The sequence below is a fragment of the Triplophysa rosa genome, linkage group LG2 (assembly GCF_024868665.1).
Source record: "Triplophysa rosa linkage group LG2, Trosa_1v2, whole genome shotgun sequence".
NCBI classification, from domain to species: Eukaryota; Metazoa; Chordata; class Actinopteri; order Cypriniformes; family Nemacheilidae; genus Triplophysa; species Triplophysa rosa.
The window spans coordinates 19,674,598-19,687,797 of record NC_079891.1 but is presented as its reverse complement, the minus strand read 5'-3'; the positions used below and the strand labels follow the sequence as shown (position 1 = coordinate 19,687,797).

The following is a 13,200-nucleotide window of genomic DNA, read 5'->3' as shown; positions in this document are numbered from 1 at the left end:
CCATTGTCTGAGAAGAAATAACTATTAATATTTATGGACAGCATGAACATTTGAACAACAATGGCGAGAGCACTGTACAGGACTGTTCAGATGAAAAACTAAAGCATATATCAAAGGTAACGGCAAACTACATGACACAATCAGCGGGTTAAAGATAAAACACGAAGCACAAAAATAACAACAACAACATGTTAAATTCGTCTGTGGAATGGGTAAACGGGACTTAAAACACACAGCAGGAAGCTTTCTATGCCACTGCGAGAACCGCAGCTGGCGCAGAAACCTCCATGTCACTTTTTTCTCTTAATACTTTTCTTATACGACAGGGGTGTTAAATACGACGAAAACAAATCAAATATAGATACTTGTCTTTTCACTCTCAGTGAAGCAAACGCGTGTGCACGTGCACTGTCTGTCTTCCTCTCGCTCTCGGAAAACTGCATATGCAGCTCAAGCAACGCCTTCAGATGAGATGCGTAAGAAATTAGTCCTACCAGCAAGTGCATTCCGGGACAAATACCATACAAATGTCTTGAGATAAAACATCGTAACAACGTCTTGTGGTATCGGAACAACGTCTTGTGGTGTTGTGACCGTGGTATAAGCGGAATAATTGACTCCGGTCCGTTCAATTATCGAAAGTTAATGCACACCCGAGGTGTAACGGCCACTCCGCTTCGCGTCGTGGCCGCATTACCACCTCGGGGTGTGCATTAACTTTCGATAATTGAACGGCCCGTCGTCAATTATTCCTTACATATATATATATATATATATATATATTGGAACCACATGCTAATATTAGTCAATGTATCAAAAGTGGATTTTTTCTATTATTTAATGTAGTGTCATTTGTAATACATTAATTGTATTATTCTATATATTGTACAAAATATTTTCAATGATTTAATACATTGTCATATAAAAATATATTTTCGTTGCATGAGGAAATGCAGCATTAGACAAAAGCAAACTGCAAAAAGCAAAATAATAATAATTAAATAATAAATAATTCAAACAATAACAGAGAAATTACCAAGAAATGCATTTAAACAACAGAGAAGTTACCAAGCTAAATAAAAAAGCATTTAGCATTTTTAAAAACTTTGGTAACCAAAAACTGCTGCTCCCCATTGACTTCTATTGAATGGACACAAAACCAATTACGACCAAGTTTTCTGTTACCAACATTTTTCAAAATATCTTCTTTTGTGTTCTGCAGAAGAACGAAAGAAATGACAAATAATGACAGAATTTTCATTTTGAAGGTGAACTATACCTTTAACTTGTCTGTCTTCATAAGGTGACCCAGTCCATGTAAATTAAACTTTATGTTAATGGTGTGCCTAAAAAATACATTCTTTAAACATATTTTGCTTTTCTTTGTTTATGTGTAAAGCCTTTAGGAGTACAAAACGATTGAATGCACATTATAAGTAGTGCATTGTTAAATTGTCCCTCATAGCTTCGGGTTTCACAGGACTCAATGAGAGACTCTAATTCTAGTAGTATAGTCTCCAACATGGCACATGGCAAGTGTGAATAACATGCCTTTCATGGATCACATCTTCACCCAGCACCTGTCAAACACATACACACAAACACATCCACAGCCTTTCAGTTTTTTCCTTGTGTCAAATGTTTGCTCATTTCATTACTTCAACTCTTTGATTCAATGTGGCTTCAGATGTAGGCTTTAAACACAGAATTAAGGGGAGTAGTAAAACTGTAGTTGAAAACTGGCTGGTTAGGGAGTGTGTAGTATTTGTGTCCAGTATTAGATACATGAGGGGGTTGTGTCCTTGCCCTGTGGTGACAATGCATGTCCCGTCTCTGCTCCCACTCACAGCTGTCTTCTGTTTGTCCTGTGCAAATTGTGTGGTGACCAAATTTGTCCCCTTTTTAAGTTTGGCATGTTGGTATAAAGCAGGTATTTTGTTAAAAGGTTACAACAGATCAATTCAAATAACGTGTGTCGTTCAATTATTATTTAGATTATGATTTAGAAAGCTTGACAGCTTGACTCTTAGCATTATAACATGGATTTCTATTTTAAGTTTATCTGAAACTTTTCTATGGAGAAGTAAAAGCATACATTTAAATCGTGCAAGACTATTTCTTTCATTTGGGTGTTTGAGTGGCATGTAGTATCTTTCTAGGTCTGGAAGGTGGTGTCAGAATGGGAGGAGCAGTAGGTTACATAACACCCGTATAGGATGAAAGAACAGATCCTGGTTACAACTGCATCTGCTTACACAGAACAGATATACAACCCACTAAAGAAAAGAGAGAAAGTAGTTTTTAAAACACAGTACAAAACCATAATGTTCAAAGTCGATTGTTGTAATAAAATGCTAATGGCTCACTAGAATTCATGAGGTCTTAGCACTCATACACCTAGCAGTGTAAAAGACGTGTTTAGTGGAACCCCCTATCAAGTGGAATGTTCCTGGAATGTACCCTGCTGTGTAAGATGCATGGGTAAGTAACTAGAAATCATCTATAGAATAAGATTTGCCAGGCACCAAAGGCTGATTCATACTGATCCAATAAACGCCAACAAACTCATTCACTATAAATCAGAATATCATTCTTGGATCAGTGTGAATTAGCCTTAAGAAGCAAACATATTTCACATACAGAACGAGGAAGTCGAAATCAAACTTGGAACTGAATGTCTTCATATGTAACATGTTCTGTTGGTATGTGTTCAGGGGAAGTCATGTCATCATCATCGCTCTGTAGTTTGGGTTAGAGTAGCAGGTTAACAGCAGTGGCAGTAGCTAATAATACACTTGACTTTTGGAAGAGCTGCAGCAGGTAACCTGAGTCTATTACATATGACCTTCAGCCAAGACTACTTTTAAAGGGGGGTTTGTAAAGTGTCTGTTCTTGTACTTTTCTGCACAATGTAATTTCTTCATAGCAAAGAGCGCAGCCAATAAGTGTACAGCATTTAGATGAACTTATGCTGTAAAAATAAGACGCCCAGCATGCACTTAAAGGGATAGTTCACCCAACAATGAAAATTCTGTCATCATTTACTCACTTTCGAGTTGTTCCAAATCTGTATGAATTTCTTTGTTCTGATGAACACAGAGAAAGATATTTGAAAGAATGCTTATAACCAGACCGATTTTGCCCCCCATTGACTCCCATAGAAGGAAAAAACACAATGGTAGTCAAAAGTGTCCCATATCTGTTTGCTGTCCTACATTCTTCAAAATGTCTTCTTTTATGATCAACAGAACAAAAAAATGGGTAACACCAGTATAGGGGGCAATTCTCACTATTAACTAGTTGTTATAAGCATGCCTGTTATTGGCATATTGGCTGTTTATTAGTACTCATAAAGCACATATTCTGCATGACCATACTCTACATCCCTAATCCTACCCAATACCTTAACCTAACAACTACCTTTACTAACTATTAATAAGCAACAAATTAAGAGTTTATTGGGGAAAAAGTCTTAGTTAATGGTTTGTTAGCAGGAATTGCCCCCTATTCTGAAGTGTGACCAAAAGATGATAAAGTAATTTTTCCTACTATGGGAGTCATTCTCTGTGTTCATCAGAACAAAGAAATTTATAAAGATTTAAAACAACGGGAAGGTGAGTAAATGATGACAGAATTTTCATTTTTGGTTGAATTATTCCTTTAATGTTGGTTGAGGTAATGCCCAGAGTGTAAGTGTGTGCACATTTTTTAGTGTATAGAAGTTGGTGAAGATGATAAATATCACCTACGTATATTCTCCCACTTCTTATGTCTCTGATCTTTAAACCCCACTTCACCCAGCCCATCCCCTCCCTCTCTCTCTCTCTCTCTCTCTCTCTCTCTCTCTCTCTCTCTCTGCTCTAGGGTTGTATTGCATTGACTCAGCAAAGGACTCAAAGAGTGAAGTTAATATAAATCAATTTTATATGATTTATGACAGAACTTGTTCTCGTCAATACACAATCTAAATCCAAATTACACTAACAGACAAAGATTCTAAATAAAGCTCCATTTCCATTTTTGTCAATTTTTCTTTAAATCCTAGCACTCTCAGTCCAATTGTCTGATACATATTGCGCAAAACTGGAATACAATCAGCCTGATTTATGCAACATCCATGATGACTTTTAATGTACTGATCCTAAACTCTACATGTTTTTATCGTAACTGCACCGCTAATAATATTCTAGTTACTCCCCTGCATGTCTCTGACCATTTCTTTATAAAGTTCACTGTAACACTCCTCCCTAATCCACAGTAATCTCACCTCCCACCCCTAACCCTGTTTCTTTCAGTCGTAATCTTCGTTCCCTCTCTCCCACCTGCTTTTCATCCATGGTGAAACTGGGCATCTCTAGAACTGCACTCAACTGGTTTGACTCTTATCTCACAGGCAGATCCTTTAAGGTATCCATGGAGAGGCGAGACATCCAGATCTCACCAGCTGACAATTGGAGTTCCCCGGGGATCAGTTCTTGCTCCTCTCCTCTTTTCTATCCCTGGGTCCAATTATTAAGGCACATGGGTTCTCATACCATTTTTATGCAGATGATACGCAGCTTTATTTCTCTTTTCAGCCAGATGACCCCACCATCTCTGCCCGTGTCTCTGCCTGCTTTCTGGACATCTCTTCTTGGATGAATGAGCATCACCTAAAACTCAACCGCTCCAAGACAGAACTCCTTGTTATACCGGCCCACCCATCAATCGAACACCACCTTACCATTCAGCTCGGATCCTCAACTACAACACCCACCAAGTCTGCGAGGAACCTGGGGGTGATGTATGACGACCAGCTGAAATTCACCTCTCACATCGCAGCAACCACTCGAACTTGCAGGTCTGTCTTGTGTCTAAAAATATTTTTGCTCATTCTCTCCCTTGCTTACTCCAGCTTTAATCCTCCTAGTAGCATGGCCTTGTAAACTAACGGTACTGTTTATTAGCGTGTTGACAAAATGTTTATATGTTCTACTTATAAGTCGCTTTGGATAAAAGCGTCTGCCAAATGAATAAATGTAAATGTATTGATTTTTATGCAGGACAATTACTTGGCAATAATTATCTAACTCTGATAACCCCACCCTGAAACAACCCATTTAAACACAACAAAACATTGCTTTCCAGCTTTAGCTAAACTGGATGACTAATCAATTATGGCACTCACAAAGACAAGTTTGAACCCTGTGTACATATGAATATAATGTATACAGAAAATATACTGTAAAGCACTGTAGAAAGAGAAGAATCTGAAGAAGGCAAATGTAATTTAGAATATGATTGCTTTGTGTCAGTCAGACAGCTCTTCTTGTGTAAAAGAGTCAGTAAGTTCTTATGTTTTTCTATGCAGCAAGGGTACATCCATCAGTACTGTCAATGGGTCATGTAGACATAATAGACTTGTCACGGTACGGGGACAGAACCCAAGCGCAGACAGGTGAAGGATTAAATAATAAACTTTTAACAAATAGGAACAAAAAACCCACGATGGGGAAAACGGTCACAAACAAAACAAGTAAATAAACTAAAATACTTCCCGCAAGGGGGATGAAACAAACACGATGAATAAATCCAAAATAAGTCCAACACGAAAAAGGAAAGTCCACAGCAAACAGGAATGAGGGATCTGGCACACGAGGGCAATGTAAGGTGAGGTAAACAAATACTGGGGAACATGGAACAATGCAATGGAAGGCCGGCTGGAAGGCCGGCTGGACAGGGCTCGACGCCGGCTGGATAACCGGCTGCATCGCCGGCTGGATAACCGGCTGGGACGCCGGCTGGATCACCGGCTGGGACGCCGGCTGCATCACCGGCTGGGTTGGGTTCCGTGCCTCCCTCCGTTGCCTCTTCTTTTTCAGCCGAGCCACCCGTCTGGTAGTCGGCTGGAGGAAGGAGGTGAAGGGCACGGCTGGCTCAGGGTTGGAGGCCTCTGATGAGGACCCCCATGACTCTCGCCTCCCCCTCTTGCCACCGAGGCTGGCTGGGGGTGGAGAGGCGGCGGAAGGTGAGGCGGATGGTGTGGCGATGCCCATAACCCCGATTTGCAGGGTGCGGCCCTCAGGGATCGCGGCCAGCGGAGATGGATTGTTCCGATGGACTGAGACCCTGGGCTCTGGACGGTTCATGGCGAATGTGAACATGCCATCGAAGCCCAGCGGTCTCAGCATCCTCATCTTCGCCAGCGATAGAGGATCCCTGAGGCAATGCCGTCACCTCCTCCTCCCCAAAGACCCCCTTCCCTGCAGCCACCAGGAACCTGTCCGCAAACTCCATGATATCGGAGCTTCCTTGCCGAAGACTGCAGAGGCGGGGAGACTGACGAGAAAGCTTGGAGCGGCCCCCGCTGCCTGCTGGGTTCTTTTTTGGTCTATGCATTCTGTCACGGTACGGGGACAGATCCCAAGCGCAGACAGGTGAAGGGTTAAATAATAAACTTTTAATAACAAATAGGAACAAAAAACCCACGATGGGGAAAACGGTCACAAACAAAACAAGTAAATAAACTAAAATACTTCCCGCAAGAGGGATAAAACAAACACGATGAATAAATCCAAAATAATAAGTCCAACACGAAAAAGGAAAGTCCACAGCAAACAGGAATGAGGGATCTGGAACACGAGGGCAAGGTAAGGTGAAGTAACCAAATACTGGGGAACAAGGAACATGGAGCAATGTAAACACAAGGGACAAAGGGAACTGAGACATTAAATAAGGAAACATTAACGAGGGATAATTACACAGGGACGGTGAAGGACAGGTGATGGAGATGAAACACTAACGGAGAAACAAGGGGGCGGAGCTAAACGAAAGACAGGAGGACACGCGCCGAAATGTCAAAACAAACCGCCACGTGTCTCCACACAAGACGAAACACATACACAAGACATGGTACTGTCACGACCCTGTCCACAAGACACGAAAACTCCGAATAGGAACGACAGGACCCTGACAAGACTAGAGTTAATATAGAATAGAATAGAATAGAATAGAATAGAATAGAATAGAATGACTAATCACCTGGAGTGACACTGCAGCATCACAATGAGTGCGTTTACATGCAGTCTTTTTGTATGAGTTTTTTCATATTTGGCGCTCGTTTGTACGATGTCTCTGAATTGTCAAAACGCCTCTCAGAATGCTTGCTACGGATGCGAAAAACGCAGAAAATCGAACCCAGTCCGAATTTTTTTATGACGGACGAAAATATCAGAGGCAGTGTGTAAATGTGATTGACCAAACGTGAGGTCGTATTTATTTTTTAAAGTGCGGAAATTTCAGACGCAAATAATCTGACAGTGGTTTAATTTTTTAGTGGTCTTTCACTGTATCTTAATGTGTGTGTCTAGCCAATTACATAATAAGTGTATCATGTGTATAGCTGGCATGTGTTTTATGAAATGTGATATCGACTAGGCCTATATTCATTTACAGTTCAGTAGGTCTGGTACTCTGTGTGCCTGGAAGATGTATACATAACACAAATTACTAAGGGAGATTTCTCTTTTTAAATATAAAATACTTCTTATATTTTATAAATATTAACGTATGTATTATATTAATTCTTATTTTTATGTGTATTTATAAACTTGTATATAATAAATCATTTGACATTTTAAGACAGACATTCATTTTTTTCCCAAAGAAATATGTTATAAATTTATTTACAATTTAGTTTATATTTAAAGTTTCTTTCAGGTAGCTACTACAAAACCTAAATGTCTTAACTGCCAACAAGCGGAGAGAGAGCACCATAGACATATTTATTATGTCTATGGAGAGCATAACCAAGAAATTTGCTGACACTGCAATCAAAAAATCTCATCAAGAGATAATCTATAACAAAATAATGAATAATGGATCATTGAGTTTTGTTGCATATTTCTTTTGGGTATTTTGCCTGTCCTTTTGTCCTGTCAATAGCCCCCCCGGTGTATTTTCCAGTTTCCACTTGAGGCGCTGTTGTGTTTTGAATAGGCTGTGCACTGTCGGAGTGAGACAGGGGTATCTGCAGGTCGGAGAAATGGGCGTGCCTAAAGGTGGAGGCGTGCCAAAAGGTGGAGGCGTGCCCAAAGGTCTTTTCAATTGGACGCGAAAACTGCCTGTTCCACATCATATTAAACGCCATTTGCCTACATCTAAAGCCACTTTTTCAATGTGGTCTTTTTGTATCGAAGATTTTAAATATGAAACCAATAATCTGCAGTTGATTTATAAAGATACTAGTGCCTATTTTAAAATTGGCCTTGACGTTAATCTAATGTGTGAGTTCCCCGTGATCACAGGCTGGTAGTGCCGGTGTTGTGCCGAAATTCGACTCCCCGTGAGATTACGACTCCCCTACTTCTGATTGGTTCATTCACTTAGGATGCTGCATTGTGATTGGTCCCTATCTCTAAATCCCGCCCCCACACCAATCCTAACCTTCGTAGGGAAAACAGGGCAGTCGTAATCTCACGGGGAGTAGCATTTTGATACAACACCGGCAAGAACAGCTTGATGCCAGCAAATACATCTAAAATTGGCCTCTGCCTCTAATATCACTTAAGTGGTAATAGGATTAATAGCCTAGTTTTGGTTACATTTCATAATGGGCAATCGTGTGTCTGATGAATCTATTTAACTGAGGTCAGAGTTTCATATACAGTACACAGCCTAGCTGTATGTATTTATTAGTTAAACGTAGTCTTGGAGCACTGCCTGTGTACTTTTGACTGAATTGTTTTCCCCTATTGTGCAAAGTACTTCTTATCCTTTACAATAAAATGTGTTTTGTATCATATTTTATTTGATTAAAAATGAAAACAATCACATCGAATTACCTAAACCATATACATATATTTAAAATGAAAACGAAAACGAAAAGAAGCAGGTGTTAATATCATATTGCGTTTTATTGTAAATGTAAAATGAAGGTACGTGGGATGCACATATTGGATTTGAACTATTTAGAAATACATGATATTTAATGACCAGCTGATAAGTGTCACAATCAAAAGCGAATTACAATTATTATTTAAAGGGTGGTACAAATGTCTCTAAAATAACACTTACAACTGCACTAGCGTTTTAGTTCAAAAGTTCAAAATAATTAGCTTTCCTTGGTGTTGTGATAGAATAACAACATGTCATGCTGTAAAAGGCATTTCTACCGTTTTAGTACAACTATGATTTAGAATGATTTAGTATATGTAAGTTAAACAAAAACATGCAGAAAAATACTGAAATACTCATAAAACATAACGACAGCTGCTTCTAGATTCTGTAATTTATTATTAAACAATTAATCAAAAATACAGACTTGTCTGGTACATTTTTAGTTACTTTTTAAGGGCTTATGATCACAAATTCACAAGTTTGAAACCTTTTGCATTACACACCTTATCGCGATCTTCTTCCTGTTTAAAAGAAATGACGTATGTGTGTGGTTAACGCTGATTGGACAACCCAGCAGGCAAGAAAGAGCACCTTTGACCAATGAGAAACCTTTCGGCATCTCTCCTGCCTTTATGCACGCCCCCACCTTTCGGCACGCCCATTTCTCCGACCTGCAGAGGCCCCTACTAGGTCGGAGTGGATTTTGTTATTAGCTCTGAAAGGAACTGGACAAGCAAACCAAATACAGCCAATCTAAACTATAACATCGGTAGTACATAAAATAACTTGTTATAATAGCTGGTTAAAGGCTGAGTAGACAATCCAGTCCAGAAAAGTTTTTCGTCATGCTGGTTGGAAGTCTCTTAACATCCTGGTAGCAATCAATCAATAAGAAAAGTGATATATTGGTATTTTTATAATATATCGTCTGCGAAAGGTGTAGGACCAAAAAACGTTTGCCCAATCATTGCCCTCGGTGCGAGGGTTTCAAAGATGATGCCATGGTAACATCTGGACAGGTATGTACATGTTATGATTCGATTTTGATTATGTTGCTTATGTAGTTTGTGGACCTTTATGCATTACATCGTTACCCAGCGTCTAACGGGAACTATATGCTGCATCTAATCCCGTTTTAAAGCTGTTGTTTTTGGTAGCGGTTTTCGCTATTGTAGTAACGTTATTTACTTTGTACTGTAACATGTTCTCACTGGTGAATGAGACATGATTTAATTGGAATTGATCCAAGAGCTTCTTGTTTGTGCGCGTTCATGTGTTTTGGAGGCGTGGCTTTAGACGGCATTTCGCAAGGAGGGTGGGATCATGATTTCATTTCTAGCAGGCTAAAGTTAGCATCTTACCAAATCGTCTATTACGCATTTACGGCCCCCCTGGACCTATTCTTTATTCATTCCGTTGTATTTTATCTTTCATCTTTTATTTATCAAATTTTATTTCAAGAAGACAGTAGTGAAAGCAAAAACTATCCGAGATCTATCAGTGCTTGATGGGGTGATGGGGTTAGGGTTAAATATTTTAAGATTTAAAGACTTTTAGGGAAGTTCTTCCCCCTCTTTCCTGATGCAGATGAATGAAGTAAACATTGAACATGACCCTGAAAAAATGTCATATTTGTGTGCCTTTTTACACAACAAAGAAAATCATATCATGCTTGGAAATGTAGTTCTAAAAATGATAGTTACACCTGCATTGCTTGTGAATGCTGTAGTCAGGGTACAAAAACTGTTTCTAAACATGAAGAGAATCCTTGGGGGGAAGAAAGAGTAAAACCACATGGATTTTGGTAAAACCCTGTTTTTATATTATAGGCATAGTTCTGTAACAAAAAAGTGTATTAATCAGTTTTACAATTTCAGCATGCTAATAAGGCATCTGATGAGTGACTCAAATTCTTATCTCAAATCATTATAAATTTGTTTCTCCAAGCTACATGCATGTCTGCACAATGAACTTTAAAGCTTTGCTGATAGGCGTTGTCATGGTAATGTTTTCATTATGGGTGAAGGTGTCTGCTGATCATGAATCATTGTACTGAGAAGAAAACACCACAGTAATCCTGAAGAATTTAGTAATTCTGTAGTTTTGTGCATAAAAAATATTAAGGAATGAACAGTCAGTTCAAATTCTCCCAACGTAGTCAACATTGAAACCATAATTAAATCCATAAAAGTAAAAAAGTGACTTCGCAATGAGTCAAACTTCTTGGTCAAACGCAGGGAGGATGGGCTTGTGAAATCTTGTAATGTGTTGAAATCTCTCTCTGGGGTGGGGCACTTATAAACACTTCCTAGTCTCTGCAGTACGCGAACTGCGAGTCATTCGGTTTGACATGGCGGCTGAATGGAAACAGAAGTGCGATTCAGAGTGGGCTTTGGGGGCTCACTGTGTTCCTATTCCGGATAGCGTGGATTGGAAGTCGGTGTATGAGAAGAAGCCCTTTGAGCGTAACTTGCTCCAGAACCCTTCGCCTTACGGTAATGACGTCACACAGACAGCACGCGCTGGTTCACATTGCACCACACTTTTTTTACACTTGTGAAAAAGATGAAAATTATTGTATTTACCTCATTTTTGTTTTAGGTAAGTATCATATGCACAAATGTAAATTTTCAAAAGCAAACCGCAATGAATAATAAAATTCTAATAAATTCGAAGCAATGAATAATAATAATAAAAACATTGCACCACACTTGTAGACTGATAAATAAAAAGACACGGAGTACTCTTATTATGAAAATGATTTGCATGTTTTTCGTGAGTTTAGTAAAACTTGTCAGTCGTTTCGATGCTTTAACACTGTTTAGCTCTGCGAATTGTTATATCTTCAATGTAGTTGCTTTTATTGGGATTTTAAAGAACTGTTTTTGTTGCTCGATGGCCAGGTGTGAGTCACACCACCGCACCACCTGAACCTCTGCTCACGGGAGAACGACCCCCTGCAGGCCAACCACCCAGATTTGAGCCAGATGGTGAGTCACAAAAAAGTTGCTGTCTTTAACCGATGATCACACCCACCACATAATGAATTTTACATCCACTGCCATTCTGAACTATTTATAGAATAACTTATTAAACACTTTCATTATTGTTGCCCTAAAGTTAATAATGTTCACCCATTAAAAGTGATATATTTGAATTACAATCATAGGCGATTTCTCTGGCTGGAGCACTAGTACGGAGGTTTTGCCTTATGATACTAGTGGGATTCCCCCTGGGGCTGTGATCTGCCAGTTGCCTCAGTTCAGGTGAGTCCAGCTTGTGTGAGAAAAATGGTCATTGTTTCAACATCTGATGAAAGGCATTTAAAAGCATTGGTCATGTTCCTATGGCTTCCAGTACTAAAGTGGATATTTTAGTTATTACCTTTTATTAAATTGTAATGATTTATATGCACAGAATGTTATTTGGTCTGTTATTCTGCTGTCATTTGTCTTAAATTCATGGCCTACGTGCATCTAGGTGGTTCTCTTTAGAGCAGCGTGTGGATCTGAAGGCAAAGGGTCTGTGGGACCAGCTGCTGGATGAGTTTCAGCCAGAGATAGGCATTGAGGACTGGTGAGTTTGAACTGCATATTCTAATATATTTAAAGCTTTTGCTGTATATTTACTGTGTTGAATAGAGGTTCAAAATGACTCTTACTCACCTGTCGAAATACATTTTTCATTTAGAAACAGACATTTCTATTGAGCTTTGTTCAAACAATTCAATTATATCCCTTCTTATGTATAAGGTATGAGGAAAGTCAGCTTCATGAATCTATTTATCTGCTCGACGTAAAGCTCTTGGGTGCTGATGGTAAGACGGTCATCAAAGAGCACACCTGTAGCCCTGAAGAAGAACTGGAGTCTTATTCACACACCTGGAAAAAGGTAACGCATCTTTCATATGTATATACAATGTAGATCCATATATTTATATTCATGTATTTTAATAGTCATGTGCTTACATGATATGTCTGTGTTTGTGTGTAGGTCTCCCATGTATTCTCCAACTACGGGCCCGGGGTGAGGTACATTCACTTCCTCCACAGACTGAAGAACAAGTTCATGGTTGAATTGTTTAATACCAAGGTCACAGACAGCTCAGTTGTGATCAGAGTCACCAAATCTGTATAAATTAGCGAACTAGATGGTGCACAGATATCTTTATTGAAAATAAAAACACTGTTAACTGTTGTATTTTGTTGAAATGTTTTCATACATTCACTTAAATTTTTATGTTAAAAATATGAAAAAATGTTCATTCATAATGACAGTTGACTAGAGACCGTCTTCATATATTTTGGCCAGAAGATGGCGACA

At 39.1% G+C, this 13,200-nt stretch overlaps 1 protein-coding gene across 3 annotated transcripts; it reads left to right on the top strand.

Annotated features, from left to right (window-relative positions):
* Positions 1-9,577: 9,577 nt before the first annotated feature.
* Positions 9,578-13,074, top strand: nccrp1 (P1, F-box associated domain containing). 3 transcript variants are annotated; one of them, XM_057358484.1, is made up of 7 exons: positions 9,578-9,896; positions 11,199-11,372; positions 11,781-11,867; positions 12,047-12,143; positions 12,358-12,453; positions 12,630-12,768; positions 12,871-13,074. In XM_057358484.1, exons 2-7 carry the CDS (start codon positions 11,228-11,230, stop codon positions 13,012-13,014), a joined length of 708 nt encoding a protein of 235 aa, XP_057214467.1. In that variant the 5' UTR covers positions 9,578-9,896; positions 11,199-11,227; the 3' UTR covers positions 13,015-13,074. The 3 variants fall into 3 exon arrangements, with proteins under 3 accessions (XP_057214467.1, XP_057214458.1, XP_057214448.1); XM_057358475.1 differs by having other exon boundaries at positions 11,190-11,372; XM_057358465.1 differs by lacking the exon at positions 9,578-9,896 and having other exon boundaries at positions 10,065-11,372.
* Positions 13,075-13,200: the final 126 nt, after the last annotated feature.